Source organism: Stegostoma tigrinum, chromosome 12, assembly GCF_030684315.1.
Source record: "Stegostoma tigrinum isolate sSteTig4 chromosome 12, sSteTig4.hap1, whole genome shotgun sequence".
Lineage (NCBI taxonomy): Eukaryota > Metazoa > Chordata > Chondrichthyes > Orectolobiformes > Stegostomatidae > Stegostoma > Stegostoma tigrinum.
The window spans coordinates 68,753,279-68,770,261 of record NC_081365.1 but is presented as its reverse complement, the minus strand read 5'-3'; the positions used below and the strand labels follow the sequence as shown (position 1 = coordinate 68,770,261).

The 16,983-nt window shown below is 40.0% G+C and overlaps 1 protein-coding gene across 4 annotated transcripts in view; it reads left to right on the top strand.

The window, feature by feature from the left end:
• The window catches only part of LOC125456889 (ribosomal protein S6 kinase alpha-3), a 104,577-nt gene that overhangs the window by 47,928 nt on the left and 39,666 nt on the right, over nucleotides 1-16,983 (top strand). For all 4 annotated transcript variants that reach the window (XM_059650411.1, XM_048540403.2, XM_059650412.1 and 1 more), the window contains 3 exons: nucleotides 3,736-3,817; nucleotides 7,307-7,387; nucleotides 10,253-10,332. In XM_059650411.1, coding sequence (XP_059506394.1) covers nucleotides 3,736-3,817; nucleotides 7,307-7,387; nucleotides 10,253-10,332 — 243 coding nt within the window. The remainder of the gene's footprint in view (nucleotides 1-3,735; nucleotides 3,818-7,306; nucleotides 7,388-10,252; nucleotides 10,333-16,983) is intronic.

The window sequence follows — 16,983 nt, the reverse complement described above, 5'->3', positions numbered from 1 at the left end:
CCTGCATTTATCTTCTAGCTTCTCAAGAATTGGGAATGCATCACAGAAAATGGCTGCATTTACATTTGGGATGGAGAGAGTAAATGTTTTCTGTCTATGTAGGCTATACTTGGTTGTACTATCTCTTCAAGGAATAAATACATGAATTGCATGTAGCATGGGATACAAATCATGAGTGCAAGCAATTTTGAGCATGTTATTACAGACGAGGCATCTCTGAAACAATAATCTCAGCTGACCTTATAATTCTATTCTCAGTGTGGGCCACAATTCCCAAAGACAGTCCAAGATCCCATACGTTTCCCCTAGTCTTGAACTGTATTCGTTAACATGCTCTTGTATGCAGCGCTGCCTTGCATCAGTGATGTGGGGTAGTGGGACAAAGTGTCAGTAATCATCCTCACCTATCATGTCCTGCTGTATTTACATACAATTACTTGTACCAATAGGTTGGAGTAATGCCCCCTACCTTTAGACCTCTGCGTGGCCTTCATTGTTGGGATCCTCCATTGAAGACTATGATAAACCATTACTTGTGTGTCATTAATAAATTTGTTGAAGATGACTTGATGCGGCATGGAGCTGGAGGAACACAGCAGGTCAGGCAGCATCAGAGAAGTGGGAGGGTCGATATTTCAGGCCTAGACCCTGCATCGGGCTCCAGGCCTGAAGTGTCAATTCTCCTGTTCCTCTGCTCCCTGACCTACGGTGTAGAGCCAGTTCTCTCTCTTCTATTTCTGACAGACGTTCATTGGAACTGTGACCGATAGTTATAGCCGTGGCAGAGGTTATTTCCGCTGTGGGGGCAGTGCAACAAAGGCACTGTGAAATGAAGGACCAAAAGCGCTAGCAAGCCCAGGGCTAGCAGTCATGTCCAGCAGTCAAGCAGCCTTCAAATAAGACACAGCCACCAGTCCCCTAAGGATGTGGAAGTGATATGAAGCCTAGGGTGTATGCTATCTGCCTTTTCCTCAAGATTATTGGGGTACACTGTTGCCACAGACTGAGGATGTCCCTGGACGTGACCACAGACACAGTGTCAACTGCTGCAGCAGGACTTGTGATGTGAAGCATTGGGTGAACATCCCATCCTGGTTGCCATCAAAGTGACAGCCTAGCTAAATCTTTGGCTGTGTCCGCAGATCCTCTGGGAACCTGTGTGGTTTTGCTCAATCCTCAACCTGCAAATGTACCTTTGCAATTTGTGCCACATCTCTCTGCTTCATGTCATTTCCCCGTGACAGGGTAAGTGCTGCAGCCTAGGCTGTAAGCTTGGACAATGGTGCTGGTTTCCCCAGGTGCATGGTGTAATACTATAAATATGGTGAAATTCCCATATCATACCACAGGCATCGTCAGCATGAAAGGGTTCCATCCCATCAACTTCAAGTCATCTGTGATCATCGGTGCCACATTTTGGATGTCTGCATCTAGTACTCTAGGAGCTGGCATGATGCTTCAATTCTTGACACTGTTTGTTTCTGCTTTGTTTCTAGGGCCAACTGCCTTACAAGCTAGCTGTTAGGTAATGTGGGCTGTCATCTGCAACGATAGCTGCTGATAATTTCTGTAAATGCCTAACTGAGTGTAGATATGGTTCTTCCTGTTCTTCAGCTAGAGTCATGTTGGAGAAGCCAATAAGTCTGCTGAAGATGACCTGATACAGTGTGGAGCTGGAGGAACACAGCAGATCTGGCAGTGTCAGAGGAGTGGGAGGGTCAGCATTTTGGGCCTAGACCCTTCATCGGGCTGCAGTCCTGATGAAGGGTCCAGGCCTGAAACGTCAACTGTCCTGCTACTCTGCCTGACCTCCTGTGTTCCTCAAGCTCCTCACTGTATCGACTGTAACTCCAGAATCTGCAGTTCTTGCTATCTCCTGAAGGTGACGGCTTGATTGTGACTACTGGGTTGGTATTGGGATGGAGCCTTGTAATATAGCCCAGAGTGTGTGCTGCATAATCTTAGCATGCAGTGGTCTGTGCAGGTGGAGCAGGCAACTTGGGGATGTGGGGATGCTGAGGAGTTGGGAGAATAGTGTCCTAAGGGCAAAGATGAAGACACTGAGCAGGAGAAACGTTACATTTGGCATGATAGAACAGCATTGGGCGCAGCACGACTTGATTTGTTTCAGTGGATGTGATCTGGATTTGGTGATCATTCATTGACTGTAAATTTGTTGCTTGAAAGCCTATACGTGTCTGTTCCCAAAGTAAATATAGCTCTTGTTATTTTGTTTCTTAGCTTTTGCTCCTGTTAAATAAATCAGCATGTTCAATCCTTTGAAGGTTTTCCAGTTGATATTACATTTTGGGCGTTAGTCGCATTGTCTTAATGTTCTAAAATGGGGTGACAGAAAGAATGAGTAGCCTGTGAAGTTTGATTCTTGTAGTTGCAGTTATGACTGTTGATCAGAGATCATGTAAAATCACAGTACTTTTACAGGTATGAACTTTCTGTTTACAGTGAAGCATCACCTTTGTGCTGTCAGCTTTTCTATGTGCCCAGTAAAGCCAGTTCCTGGTTGAGCGCTTAACCTGGTGCAACAGCTGGGTCTTAATAATGGCATAGCTTGTGAGGTGAGCTGTGGAGAGTAGAGGTGATATTCCAACATAGATCATGAAGAGAAACTCAGAAACATGCACGTAACTGGTAAAATTCATTCAGTTTTTATTTTTGTCTGCCTTTTGGGTAATAAATTTATCTAATGTATTATTGCACTCCACAGCCTTGACTCTTTCAGTGAATGACTACTATATGACCATCAAAATGTTAAAAGTATAAATACAACTGACAGACTTGAAATGATAACCCTTTACTCTCTCCATAGATTTTGCCAGATCTTAAGTTTCTCTAGCACTGTTTTTCTAATTTCAGATTTCTAGCATCTGCAGTACTTGGCTTTTAAAAGCAATCTATCAATGTGGTCAGCAATCATGAACTTGGGTCCCAGAAATTAAATTTAAATATTACTAAACCATGTAATTTTTAGACCCTGGCTGTCTATGTTTTGCATATTTAAGTACAGAGGAAACTGAAACTAAGCATTGATCTACAAACTTTAAACTCTGCATTACTATTGCAAAACCAAAAGGGGCAGACTGGAATGATTCTGTACCACATAAGAGGCAATATAGCCCTTCTAAATTGCTTTGCCAGTCTGTAATAAGATTATGTATGAAAGTGTTTTATTGTGCGCCCAAAATTCAGTCATGGAGCACAGAAGCTGTCCATTTACTCTTAGGGATAAATATGGATGTGGGAGTGACAATTTAGCATTATTGTTCCGATTTGAGTTTTGTTATTTGTGGTTGGGCCTTTTTCCATCATCGACAATGCCTTCAGCTCCCCAAGTCCCAAGCAATGTTCCCTCCAAGCTGTGAGATCACCCAGTTTTGTTAAGGCTGCATGCCAGCTGGCTCTTTAAATTAATACATGTTGGACCGGGCCCAAATTTAAACAGGCCAGACATTTGAACAAATCACCTGCACTCCAAAAGAAAGTGATTGTTGGGCCAAGCTCTGGAATCTACTCCTTAAAAACCCCTAATTTTTTATTCCTCAAGATTTTTTTTTAAAAAGGACCTATCTCTGTTCAAACTTTAAACATTTCGTCTGACTGCTCTTCCATTGTTGCATTGTCAATTTTGTCTCATAATATTTCTGTGAAACTCCTTTTCTAAACTGATGTTTCATGAATGCTTGTTTTTACACAAAATATTCATCCTTTCTATATTAGGTGTTCCTGGTTAGGAAAGCCCAAGGTTCTGATGCTGGACAATTATATGCTATGAAGGTGCTTAAAAAGGCGACATTAAAAGGTAAGTAATTTATTACATGTAGTTTGTTTTTTGTCCCCCCCTTAGTTTGGATGTATGACTTTGCATTTTCTGCTGACAGTTCGATATTATGATGTACCACTGACTTTCCACCTACTTTTGTATGCCATTGTGGTTTATGGATGTGCATCAGCTTTCCACTAAAACCGAATTAATACTAAGGAATAAATTGATGGCATTGCATGGGTCAAAAGTGTAGGTGTAATTTATTGACAGTGGGTGCTATGAGCGCAATGTATTAGAGTGTAGATGAACAGAGACTTAATACTCAAATCCTTCCACGGTAGCCCAGCAAACAGGCAAGGTGGTTTTTTCCTTTTAAAAACAAAAATTTTAGTGTCTAGATTACTGGCGTATGAAAGCAAATAGATGATGTAAGTCACATGGTCAGTCTGCCATTAAGAAGCATGCTGTTTTATAGCATGACTGTATCATACCTGAGGGCGCAATGGTCTTATCCTTCATGTTACCTCATCACTTGAGGCATGGCATTCTACTAGAAGCATGTCCTTCTTGTAAACTAATAGCCTAATTTTATTATAGACACTTATTTGGCTGAGAAATGTTATGTTTGTATAGTTGTAATAAATGTCTGTTGGATCCATCAATACTGCAATATCCATGCCATGTTTCTTGTGTGGTGGGAAATAACGTAAATGTTCTTGAAACTGATTATAGCACTTTGGAGGAAACCCATATCATGCTAGCATGTTGGTTGCCTGTAGAGGACTCCTGAATTTTGTTAGGATATATATAGAAATGTAGTTCAAGACCAGACAGACAATACCTCTGGACAACAGAATTTAAACAGTTTCTAACCTTTAAGCAGCATCAGTTTTTGAGAATACAGACAACTGTACAGATCTGTAGTTAGGTTATTAACCACTAATCAAACAGCTGTTCAGCTTTTGATTAGAATTAAAGTTGTCAATACAAATATCTAAGATTGTTTTAATGACCAAAAAAGGCTGAGGTGCACTCTTGAGTTGGACCACACAGGCAGTGCAGCAACCCCAAAAACAGCGAGGCTTTGTCCCAACAATTGCGCAAATGACAGTTTCTCAGGACAACTGCTGCAAGGTCTTTTGTCCTTAAGGAGGGAACAGCTTTTAATTTACATTGGTACATTGTCAAGGTGGAACTGTCTAGCATTTTTATTGCAGAATCTTGTTTTGGACATTACATTATGGATTAGGTATTCAGCATCATCTTGACTGAATAACTATTCATGTATGCAGTTCTGTTTTACAGGTCAAGCAATAGATGATGCCAAAAAACACTCAAAATGTTGCACTTTTTTAAAGAGAGGTTTTGCAGAACTAGCACACCTGATCTTTTCGTGAACGATCAGATCATTTAGGCCTCAACTGGAGTACTGCAATAATTGTAGTGCTGCAAGCTTATGTTTTATCGAAGATATATTTGATTTTGGTGGAATTGTGAAAGGTTACTCACCAGTGATCACAAAATTCTGCTATAATAAAAGGTTGGAAAATATAACTAATTCTTGGAATTTAATAATAACTTCATAGGGGTTAGAGAATTCAAAATGAAAGGTATTGATGGAACAGATTGTGGAATCAAGTAACTGATTAAAATTATGGACAAAATATTTAAAAGGGAAATCGGGAGAATTGTATTTGCAAAATTGTTGGGATCTGAAATGCTGTAACCTAGAATGTTGATGTGATCCATAAATAATTTAAAACAGGTATTGGACAGGTTCTTGAACTTGGAAGTTTACGGACTTGCAAAAAAATCAGCTTCAGAGTGAACGTTGAATGGCTTCCTCCTTTTGTGCTTTATTCCATTAACCTGTATAGAAGAAAAATAATATGGTTGTGAAAAATGCTATTTGGTCTGGTTGGAATTGACTACTGAATTATTGGCAGTGCTGTAACTTGGTATAGTTCTGAAATTTGATGCAAGTCACAATATAGTAGCACACTCCAGGTTTGCTTTTGTGAATAAATTTGTCGTCTAATAAATTCCTGAAATTATGATGTGCGTGGTTTGACACTTACTTTAAATTTACTCCTGTGATTACCCATGCCACAAATACCTCCAATATTAGATGTAGGTTTAACTCCCTCTTGCTAATTTTAAGCTTCTGGGTATTCAAGTACTTTGAGCATTCTGGCCACTCAGAAATAGTTCAGGACAGTTTTGGTACCCCATCATCACCAAACAATGGTCAACTTTCTGTTGAAGCTCAAAGATTATAGTGAATTCATGCTGGGGTTCCATGTTCTTTCCTCCTCCTCAGACTTCCTCTCTTATATGATCTACAGTTTGTTTCTAGATATCATTTTTTTGATTGACTGCTGAAATATAGAGGATTGAAAGGTAATATGATAGTGAATAAATTTTCTTTAAATCTGCTAAAAATTGGTGGGTAAAAAACATTGCCACAGGCAAATTAAGAACAAGGAGGCGTGACTTTAACACTTCAAAATGATGTTAGAAACAAAATCGGGGTGCATGTTCTCCGTACAAGATTGCAGAAATCAGAAATGGTCTTCCTTCTTTCCAATTCCAAAGTCCCCTAATCGCCCTCTTCTCTCTGCTCGTCCTCTGTCCTATCCCTTTCTGTTCTCCTCCCCTCCTCTTTTTTTTTGGTAACAGTTGGAGCCTTTGGGACGAAGTAATAGATTTTTGCTACGTAAAGCCATCAAGAAATGTGAACCAAATGGTTGTGAAAGGAAGTGACACCCAATAAAACTGTGGTTGATTTGTATTTTGGGGCAAGCTTAATAGCTTACTCTGCTTTGTGGGAAAGGCAACTCCTCAGTATACAGTGGAGCCTGGCAAGAACCCCACAAAATTAATCAGTTGCTGAAATTAAACCTTGGCTAGGTATGCCCCCATACTGGAATTTTGTTACTGGCTTTGTACACTGTATCTCAATGCTTTCCAGTATCAAACATTATATAGTTGGAGAAAATGTGAAGAACATAGCTTAGTTGACTTTTAACAGTAGGTTGCAGCAAACATTTTAAGTGGCACCTGTGGGACTAGTTGATTAAAATATTCTGATAACCAAGAACTACACACAACTGCAGTAAACCCTGACCAATCAAAACTTTGACACATCAACATCCCTCAAAATTTATGTAAAAATGTCAGCACACTTAAAATAAATGAAAAAATACACTAAGCAATAAAAATGTAATGCAGGTGATATACACCACTGTTTACTTAGAGCATAAATACTCTGACATCAGTATTTAAGATGTATAATTTTTGTTGGTTTATCAAGAGTGCCAGTTGAAAAGGTCCTGGTTAAGAGTTTCTTGTAATTTCTTTTAGTCAAGTATACACACTGTACTTCGTTTTGAAATTTGTTTGCAGTGTCCTGTCTAGAGTGCTTCATTGAATAAAGATCTAACAATGTGATATCTACATTTCTTGTCACTTTTTAACTTTATTGAAGTATTTATTAAACTTGACTTTATTTTACATGTGTTACAGTAAGAGACAGAGTTCGAACCAAGATGGAACGTGACATATTAGTTGAAGTGAATCATCCATTCATTGTCAAATTACACTATGGTAAGTTTGTTTTTAAAAATATGTATGATATGCAGAATTGTAGTAATCTGAGCAGAAATGTGTGGGAGTTGGTTCATTGAAATCTTGTGTTCTGACATCTTTCAGGACAAGAGGTTCAGTGAAATGTGGAAGTGGTTCTTGCATCTATCATTCTTATTTTGAGACATATTAGTTCATTAGTCAAGTATCATCTGTAGCTCAGTTACCACTTGATTCATAATCCTCTGAATAAAAGATAGAAGTTCCACACTGGGGCATCAGCCCAAAATTTAACATTACTGGCCATTTTCACATTTGTAGGAGTTTGCGTGCAAATGTCTGCTGTGTCTCTTACTTTGCAACAATAACTGTATGTCACTGATTTATGAAGCCCTGCCGGATACTTGAGGTAACTATAGATGCTAACAAAACGCGAGTTTGTCCTTTTTATTTTAAAGAAGGTGTGTGTTATGATACTACAAATTACATCCTTTGTTTGTGACAGTGAAAAATTATCCCTTCCTGTCCTTTTTTAAAGATGTCTACAGCTCGTGACACACTCCAGTACACTATTCGAGATAACAAGGTGTAGGGCTGGATGAACACAGCAGGCCAAGCAGCATGAGGGGAGCAGGAAGGCTGATGTTTTGGGCCTAGACCCTTCGCTGCTTGACCTGCTATGTTCATCCAGCTCTACATACCTTGTTATCTCAGATTCTGCAGCATCAGCAGTTCCTACTATCTCCAGTACACTATCCTCCACGTCTGCTTATTTTACTGTTTAGCAGGGTGGAACTGCTGTATTTAGTTCCTTTCTAATCTGTCTTAACTTTAACCAGAGAATTATTTTATTGGCTGCTCCTCCTAGTCTTGCTGCTACCTCTACAGGTTTTCAAGGATCCATTCTTGATCCCTTCTATACTTCATCTGCATTGGTGATATAATCCATAAACACATCAGATTCCCTGTAACTGTAGACAACAGTGGGCTTTACCAGTGCAATTAATCAGAGACAATTTATCTGGCATGCAGTATTTGAAAAGCCAGAAGTTCTCCAACTTAAAAATTGGGAACGCTCGAAGCTATTAACTTTGGTCTCCAGCAAAATTTTGTTCCCTGCCCACTGCTTCCACGCATGATAACTGGTGAGATGATGATCATTTGCTCCTTTGCTGTATTTGATCAAGAGTTGAATTTCCGTGTATACGGCATCATCGACACCAATACCAAGATTGCCAATTTCATAATGTTGTTTGATATTGACCCTCCCTTAAATCATTTGTTGAAAACCTCACCGATGCATTTGCTCCTTTTTGGCTGAACTGTACCAGTCTTTACACTAGGTTGTTATCAATCCGTGCTTGTCCAAAACTCGGCTTGTATCTAAAATTCAAAACTCATTCACCAATTATGCATATCAATGGCTTTCACTGCTTTGTTTTGACAAATGCTTCAATTTTAGAATCCATTTCTTTATCTTAAAAGCTCCCTTTTCCCTACCTGTTCTTGCCTCCTTTAGCCCTACAAGCCTTCAATGTCTCTGCGCTCCTCCATTTCTAGCTTCTTGTATATCCCTGATTTTAATCATTACACCATTGGCGACTGTTCCTATGTCACTGAAGTGCGAAACTCTGGAATTGCCTTCCTAAATTGCTCCATCTCTCTGAGCTCACTCTTACAATGCTTTGTAAAATCTACCTCTTAAACCATGCTGTTGATGGTCTTCCCAGGTTTTATTTTGTGGCTCATTGTCAAAATGAAACACCTCCAACCGCACTCATTTTACTGGATTAATGTACTACTAGAGAGTTAATGGTGGTATGATTATACTTTGCAACTGCGACCCGCATTGGTTAGACCTCAAAATCTGTTCTGTTGGTTATATTTGGTCTACAGTTTCAAGAGTGGGGGTTAATGATGTCCTCAGACTCATTGCTGGAATTGATATACAGTCTTTAAATGTTTTGCTGTGGAGGTGCTAGTGTTATACTACAGTTGACAAATTCAGAAATCAGACAACAGCAGGGTATAGTCCAAGTTTATTTGAAATCACAAGCTTCCAGAGCATTTCCCCATTGTCAGGAGAGGAGCACACAGGCACAGAATTTATAGACAGTGAGATAAATGGGCAGGGAGATAAAATATCACAAATGGTGTGTGAATAATAAGTCTCTGCAGGTGATTGAGTGTAAGATGGTGTGAGTAAAATGCCAATAGCTAAATAACAAGCAAAGGGATGACCTATAATCTGATTAAGTGAGAAAGATAATTACAAAAAAATTTATAAAAAGTGGTGCTGGAGACAAACCAGATGACTGGAATACCATTATAGGCATGAGTTGCATGCCGAAAGTCTATCCATATTAATAAGTAATTCACAACTTTCCAAACTAATTCGCAGAGACAGAGATCATAACAAAATTTGTCAAGGTGATGGCGTGAAAACAGGACAGTGAGGAAAATTTTAGACAGAATTGCGTGGTGGGTCATATGGAGTGTGACACAAACCCAAGATCATGGTTGAGGCTGTCTTCATGGGTATGGAACTTGTCTGTCAGTTTCTGCTCAGTGATCGGCTGAACCGTAAAAATGGAATGGCAAACTAACTTGATAAAGCAAAATATAAATGGGAAACAGGCTAACAGCCAGAACTACAGAAATGCTTTAAACTTCACATTTATTCTGCACTCTCAATTGTTGTTTGCTTATGGCAAAACCTAATTTGGATCAAAACAGAAATTAGTTATTTATAAGACCAATGGTAAAACAGGATATTAACTAGCGTGAAATTGTATAAAGTACTCAAGCTATTCTAGCTTATGAAAATAGCTGTTAATGTTGACCCATTTAAGTTAATACTCATAAAACTTAACTATCTTTTCAAAGCTTTTCAGACCGAAGGGAAGCTATACCTTCTGTTGGATTTTCTCAGGGGAGGAGACTTGTTTACACGGCTATCCAAAGAGGTAAGGACTTGTTGCAATGCATTTTTATCCAAAAAGAAGTGCCAAGGAATATATTGTGCTTTGCGATATGTTGAATGCATTTATCAAGACTGTGTAAAATAGGGGACAGTACCGTAATAGTAATGTAACTGGACTATTAGTAGAGGCCCAGGGTCACAGCCTCAAAACTCATCACAGCAGGTGGTGGCAGTTCAACTAATAAAAATCTGGAATTAAAAACCATTCTCAGTAATGGTGCCATGAAACTATTATTGTCAAAGCCTTTGTTTGGAAATCTTCTAACTATTTCTGGTCTGGATGTGGCCCATGTGTCTCAGATCCTGATAAGATTCCAAACTGAGTGTGATGGCCTCCATATAATTTCATATATAGATACAAATCGTTAAACAGTTTGGACATGATTATCTCCAAACTTGATGGTGTTGTTTAATTGGATTAAATACTTTGATCATGGGTTTAATCATAGAGACAGATTTAAAAATCATCAGAGAAAACAACCAAATTTGAGCTCTTAACGTCCGTAACTTCAGGATTGAATCACGATTTAAAAGAAAAATTACCGTAACAGAAAATGAACTTGATTTATAAATGCTTTAGCATAACAGTGGCAAAGTATTCCAGAACTTAAACCTTGCTGGAGTAGGATAGATGTGCAGAAGCTTTGTCTTGCACGGCACCTGATTTTATTAGCAAGTCAGCAACCGTTTTCTCTGCAGTGTAATTTGTTGTGATCAATTGAAATTAGCATTCTTTGCAAGATGTCACTCTTTCCAGCAATATGTAAGTTTAGTATATTTGATAGTCTGAAACAGGTATTTCTTTTACAACTCTGAAGTTCTTAGTCACTGAAATCTCTATGTATCTGGCATTTTTGTTTCCCCTTAATTCTTGTATTTTTTTTGTTTGTACATGTCATGATTTAAACAAAACAAATGTAAATTCTCACGATAACCATTAAAGCATTTTTGGAAGGTGGAACCTCAATGTTAATAAACAAGAAACCATAAAACATGTATGCAAATGTGTTTCATTCTGATCAAAATACAGTTGATTTTTCTAAAACAAGGCTGCAGTAATCAAGCTTTTTAACTAATCGAATTAGTTAATGCCACGGGCTGAAAAGAAGCACTTGTTTTGGCAATCCCATGTTGAACTATTAGTTTGAGTATAAATTATCTTTAACCATAATAAAGAAATGTAGATGCTGGTAATCAGAAACAAAAACAAATTGCTGGAGAAACCCAGCAGCATCTGTGGAGAGAAAACAGTTAACATTCCAAATCCAGTGACCCTCTTTCAGTATACATAATCTGTTGCATTTACCTTAGAATATTGTGGTGATAGTTTCTGCAGAAGATATTTTAGAAAATGTTAACCGTCTGTAGGCTTGTCTGAGAACGCAGTACTTCATGCGCTAAGCATTTCTTAATAAATTGATCCATTTTCTTTTGATTGCCATCAAAAACATTTGAAAATTGGGAATATAATTCTGAAAATGTGATTATTTAAAGTGTGCTCACAGATGAGCATCGTGAGTAATAATGACTTCTTGAATCTTCCATTGATTTTTGCTTGAAGTACTTTTGATTACAAAGCTCCTGTGAAATTTTAGTTTAATCCAAACATTTTGAAAATGACCTAAGCAGAGATCACCGTAACATGAAAGGGCATGTTGCCATGGTTTATTTCTTTGTATCATTGCAAAATTTCGCATTCACTTCAGATATTTTCATGGCACATACTTGAGCCTGTGTATTTTCTTGAAAGTAATTGCCACTGTTATTAGCTTTAAGAAATGTATCATTGAATCAGTATTTTGTAATTTTGTTCAAAGTAGGCCTTGGTCAGTTTAGTTTGGAGTACAGTGTACAAATCTATTAAGATAATTAAAATTGTTCTTTGCTTTATTTTTCTACTGAGTGGTCATCTGAAATTCTTTAAACTTTGCTATGCTGCTATAGTACTAAATTATTTGTGGAAACCTCTGTTTCAAATAAGTACGTTGAGAGATGCTATTCAGAAACGTATCAGTTTGCTGAAATAACTTTTTGCTTCAATCCATTCAGTTGAATTTTGCATTTCCTTTTGATAATTGGTTGAAATAGTGCTCTCCTTTTTGATAACTAAATGGATCTGGGTGCAGAATTGCATTTCCTGCTGGAGCATCTGATTTTTTTAAAACGTATGTTTGTCCTAGTTGATCTTTGAACACAAATTACTGACTCACTGAACAGTGTAAACAGTTATTGTTTCATTTAGCAAAGGCCCATCATTTCATGCAGGTCATTTTAAGATTGAATGTTGACTTGCACTGTACTAGTGAAAAGAACCCTTTTCTCTCATACATTCACATTAGCTACAACAGTTTATTCTTTGCATTTAAATTTACTTCCACCCTGACCACCTCTCCACTCCTCAACCTTGGAATTGGCTGAGGAGCAGATTGGCAGAGGTAAAGGAAGAAGCAGGGACAAGGCAAGAAATGAAGGGGCTTGGGAGAAGGGAAGAATGAAAAAGACAAAGCAGGAAGTGATTAGATGATGAATGAGGTGGGGGATTTGGAGTGATTCAAAAGAGGTGCACCAGAGGGTGCATGTTTGGGAGTCTACAGGCATGTTCTGTGGTCTGCAGGTGCCACTGGAAAAACCTTCCAATGCAATTGTGGAAAAAAAGTGGAACTTCTGGGAAAATGGAAACAATTGAAAGGTAGATATGTCTTGAGTTGAGGTGATATGATTTTGAGTAGGGATCTCATTTCAGTGATTTTTTTTTAAAAAAGGAAATGAGCTTTGCTTTTAAGGCCAGCGATGATTGTTCAGATAGTAAGAACTGTAGATGCTGGAAGTCAGTCAATGAAATGTGCAGCTGGAGGAGTACAGGTCAGACATGAGAGGAGCATGAAAGTCAGCGCCTCAGGTCTTGACCCATTGTCAGGACTGGGAAGGCAGCTCAGAAATAGACACGTGGGGTCGGGGAAGGTAGATGGGATGGTGATAGGTGGATGCAGGTAGGAGAGATTGGTCAGTGGGAAGGATGGAGTGGACAGGTGAGAAGGAAGGGGGACAGGTTGTCAGGTCAAAGGGCAGGGATGAGGCAGGAGGTGGGGAGATTTTGAAGTGGGTGAACTGTTGAGGCCATAGGGCTGTATCTCCTGAGGTGGAATATACGGCGTTCTTCCCCAAATTTTACATGTGGCCCCATTTTGACTGTGGAGGAGGCCCAAGATGGACATGTAGCCAAGGGAGTGGGAGGAGGAGTTGAAATGACTGGAAACCAGAAGATGGTGCTGATTGGCAGGGGAATTGTGTTTTAAGAGCCGTGAGGTTATGCTGCAGCTCTATAAGACTCTGGTTAGACTACACTTGGAAATTTGTGTTGTTCTAGTCACCTCATTATAGGAAAGATGTGGAAGCTTTAGAGAGGGTCCCGTGGAGATTTACCAGGATGCTACCTGGATTGGCAGGCCGGTCTTATGAGGAAAGCTTGAGGGAGCTAGGGTGTTTTTCATTGGAGCGAAGAAAGGTGAGAGGTGACTTGATCAAGGTGTACAAGATGATTAGGCATGCATAGAGTGGATAGTCAGACTTTTCCCAGGACGGAAATGACTATTACAAGGGGGCATCATTTTAAGGTGAATGGCGTAAGGTATAGAGGAGATGTCAGAGGTAAGTTCTTCACACACAGAGTGGGTGTGTGGAATGCACTACCGCAGTGGCAGTGGAGTCAGATATTTTGGACTGTTTTAAGCGACTCATGGATAAGCCCATGGAGGACAGTAAAATGTAGGGTACGCAGGGTAGATTTATCTTAGTAGGATAATAGGTTGGCACAATATTGTGGGCCAAAGAGCCTATAGTGTGCTGTACTGTTCTATGTTCTGTTGGAGCATACAAAGCACAGATGCTCCGCGAACCAGTCACTGAATCTGTGCTTGGTCTGTCCAGTTATAGAGGAGATCACATCGGGAGCAACGAATGCAATAGACCAGATTAGAAAGTGTACAAGTGAATCTGTCTGATTTGGAATAATGGTTTGGAGCCTTGGACGGAGGTGAGAGGGGAGGTAGGGGCAGGTGCAGCACTACTTGCGGTTGCAGGGAAAAGTTGGTGATGAGTGTGCAGCTGATGAGGGAGTCACGGAGTAAGCGATCCCGACAGAAAGCAGATAGGGTTGGAGAATCTCTTTGGTGGTGGGTCTAATTGTAGATGGTGGAGGATGATGCATTGAATTTGGACATTGGTGGGGTGGTATCCTTGTTGGGAGGAGGAGTTTTGAGGGCAGAAATGCGGGAAATGGATGAGGTTGAGGGCTTTATGAAGGTGGTAATGAGCTGCCCACTTGAAGCATTAACGTTCATGTGGAGTATGTTCCAAAGGGAATTGCAAGATTTTGATCCAACAACACAGTAATGATGTCAGTGTTCCAAGTTAAGACACAAGTGACTTGGAGGGAGATTTGCAGGTGGTAGTAGTGTTCCTACAGGCCTGCTTGCTGTATTCTCCAACGGGAAGAGGTCAGGATTTGAGAGTTGTTGTTGAAGGGCCTTGACAAGTTCCTGAAGTATATCTTGTAGATGATACACACAGCTGCCATTGTTTGCCAGTCAGACAGACTACTTTGTCTTTGAGATCAAGTAGTGTTGAAGTCTTTCGGTGTTGAAGCTGCAGTCGTCCGAGCGAGTCAAGCATATTTGATCACACTCCTGACTTGTGCCTTTGTAAATGGTGGGCAGGCTTTGGAAATCCATAGGTGAGTTACTTTAATGAGGGAAAACTCAGCCTCTGACCTGCTCTTGTAACTATATAGTGTTTAGATGGATAGTCCACTTAAGATTGTAGTTAATGGTGATGGATGTCATGCTGTTTTCTCTTTGGAAACAGACATTGATCAGCACTTGTCTGCCATGTATTTTTCTTAACACCTGTCAACCCAAGCCGAAATATTGCCTTTGAATAACAGTGTGGAGCTGGAGGAACACAGCAGGTCAGGCAGTATCAGAGGAGCAGGAAAATTGACAACTTTCTGACGCCTGGCCTGCTGTGTTCCTCCAGCTCCACATTGTGTTATCTCTGACTCCAGCATCTGCAGTTCTTGCTATCTCCCGAGTGAGTTACTGACTTGAGGATTTGAGTCACGAATAGTGCTGAAGTTTGTGCAATTATCTGTCATCATTCTGACTTCTGACCTTGTGATGGAGACAAGGTGATGAAAATTGCTGGAGTTAGCATACAGCCCTGAGGAACTCCTGCAATGATGTCCTGGCATTGAGGTGATTAACCTCCAACAACTGCAACCAATGGAGAGTTTTCTTCTGATTCCCATTTACTTTTTTTTTTCAATGGTTCTATGACATCACACCAAGTTAAAAGATGCTTTAATGTTAAAAGCACTCAGTCTCTCCTCATTTCTTGAGTTTGACTTCATAAGAAAATATATTATGCATGAGAGATAGGATGACTGACTAGGCTAGCATTTATTGCCCAGAGAACGAGTTAAGAGACAAGTATATTGCTGAGGGTCTGCAGTGACCTGTAAGCCAGACCAGTAGGGAATGTACAAGCCAATGATTGTCCTCAGTGAAAAGCTCCCATCATTAGCCACCAACTTTATCAATCTCCCCGGTAACTGTTTGAAGGTGAACTAAATAATGTATAAGCTTGATATCCCAACTAACTGCAGGGCGAACATCTAACCGTATGTACTGCCCATCATTAAGACTGTGTGCCTATTTCCAGCTGTATCACAACGCTGAATCTGCCGCTGCCTTAGCACATGCTCCCTGAAATTCTCTCCAGTGACTTTATTGTTTTATCTAGTCTACTACATTTGCTGCTCATAATGTGATCTCGTCCACGCTTGGAGAATGAAGCACAGACCAGGTGACCGCTCTTGCAGAACCCCTATGTTATGTCTACAAAAAAAGACCCCGAGCTTCCAGTTGCATGCGACTTCACTGCACCACTGTTGTTCCCTGGCCAACATCTGTCTCCAGCTTGCTGCGGTGCTGCAGCGAAGCAAAACTCTAGCTGGGCGAACAACACCTGTTTCCACTTTGGCACTCTACAGCCCTCTGCACTCAATGTAGAGTTTAAGAGTTTTAGAGCTTGAGCTTCTCCCATGTTCTTAGCCTGCTGCCCACACTCTAGGCCTTGTTATTACACAGTCTGCTATTACACAACCCATTGTTAGCTACTAACAGTCACCATTCATCCTCCTAGCCTGATTGTTATCCACTTCTTTGCTTGTTGAAGTGACCCCTCTGTGCTCCATATCCACCTATCATTTACTCTTTAACCCCCACCCTATCTTCTGCATAAAAACCATTTTCCTGGCTCGGCATCAATTCTGAGGAAGGGTCCCTAGACCCAAAACATTAACTGATTTTTCTACACAAGCTGCCAGATATGTTCTCTTTTTCTAGCAATTTCCACATCTGCAGTTCCTTTCGTTTTTATTGTCCTTTTCACTTGACAATTCCAGTGTCTTCCTGGTGAACCTCCTAACTTTCACTTTCAGACTTCAACAGCATCTTCCAAACCCATGACTTCTCCACTTGGAAGGGCAAAGGCAGCAAATGCCTGGGAATACCACCACCAGTTAAGTTTCCCATCTGAGTACACCATTCTGACTTGGAACTATATCACTATCTCT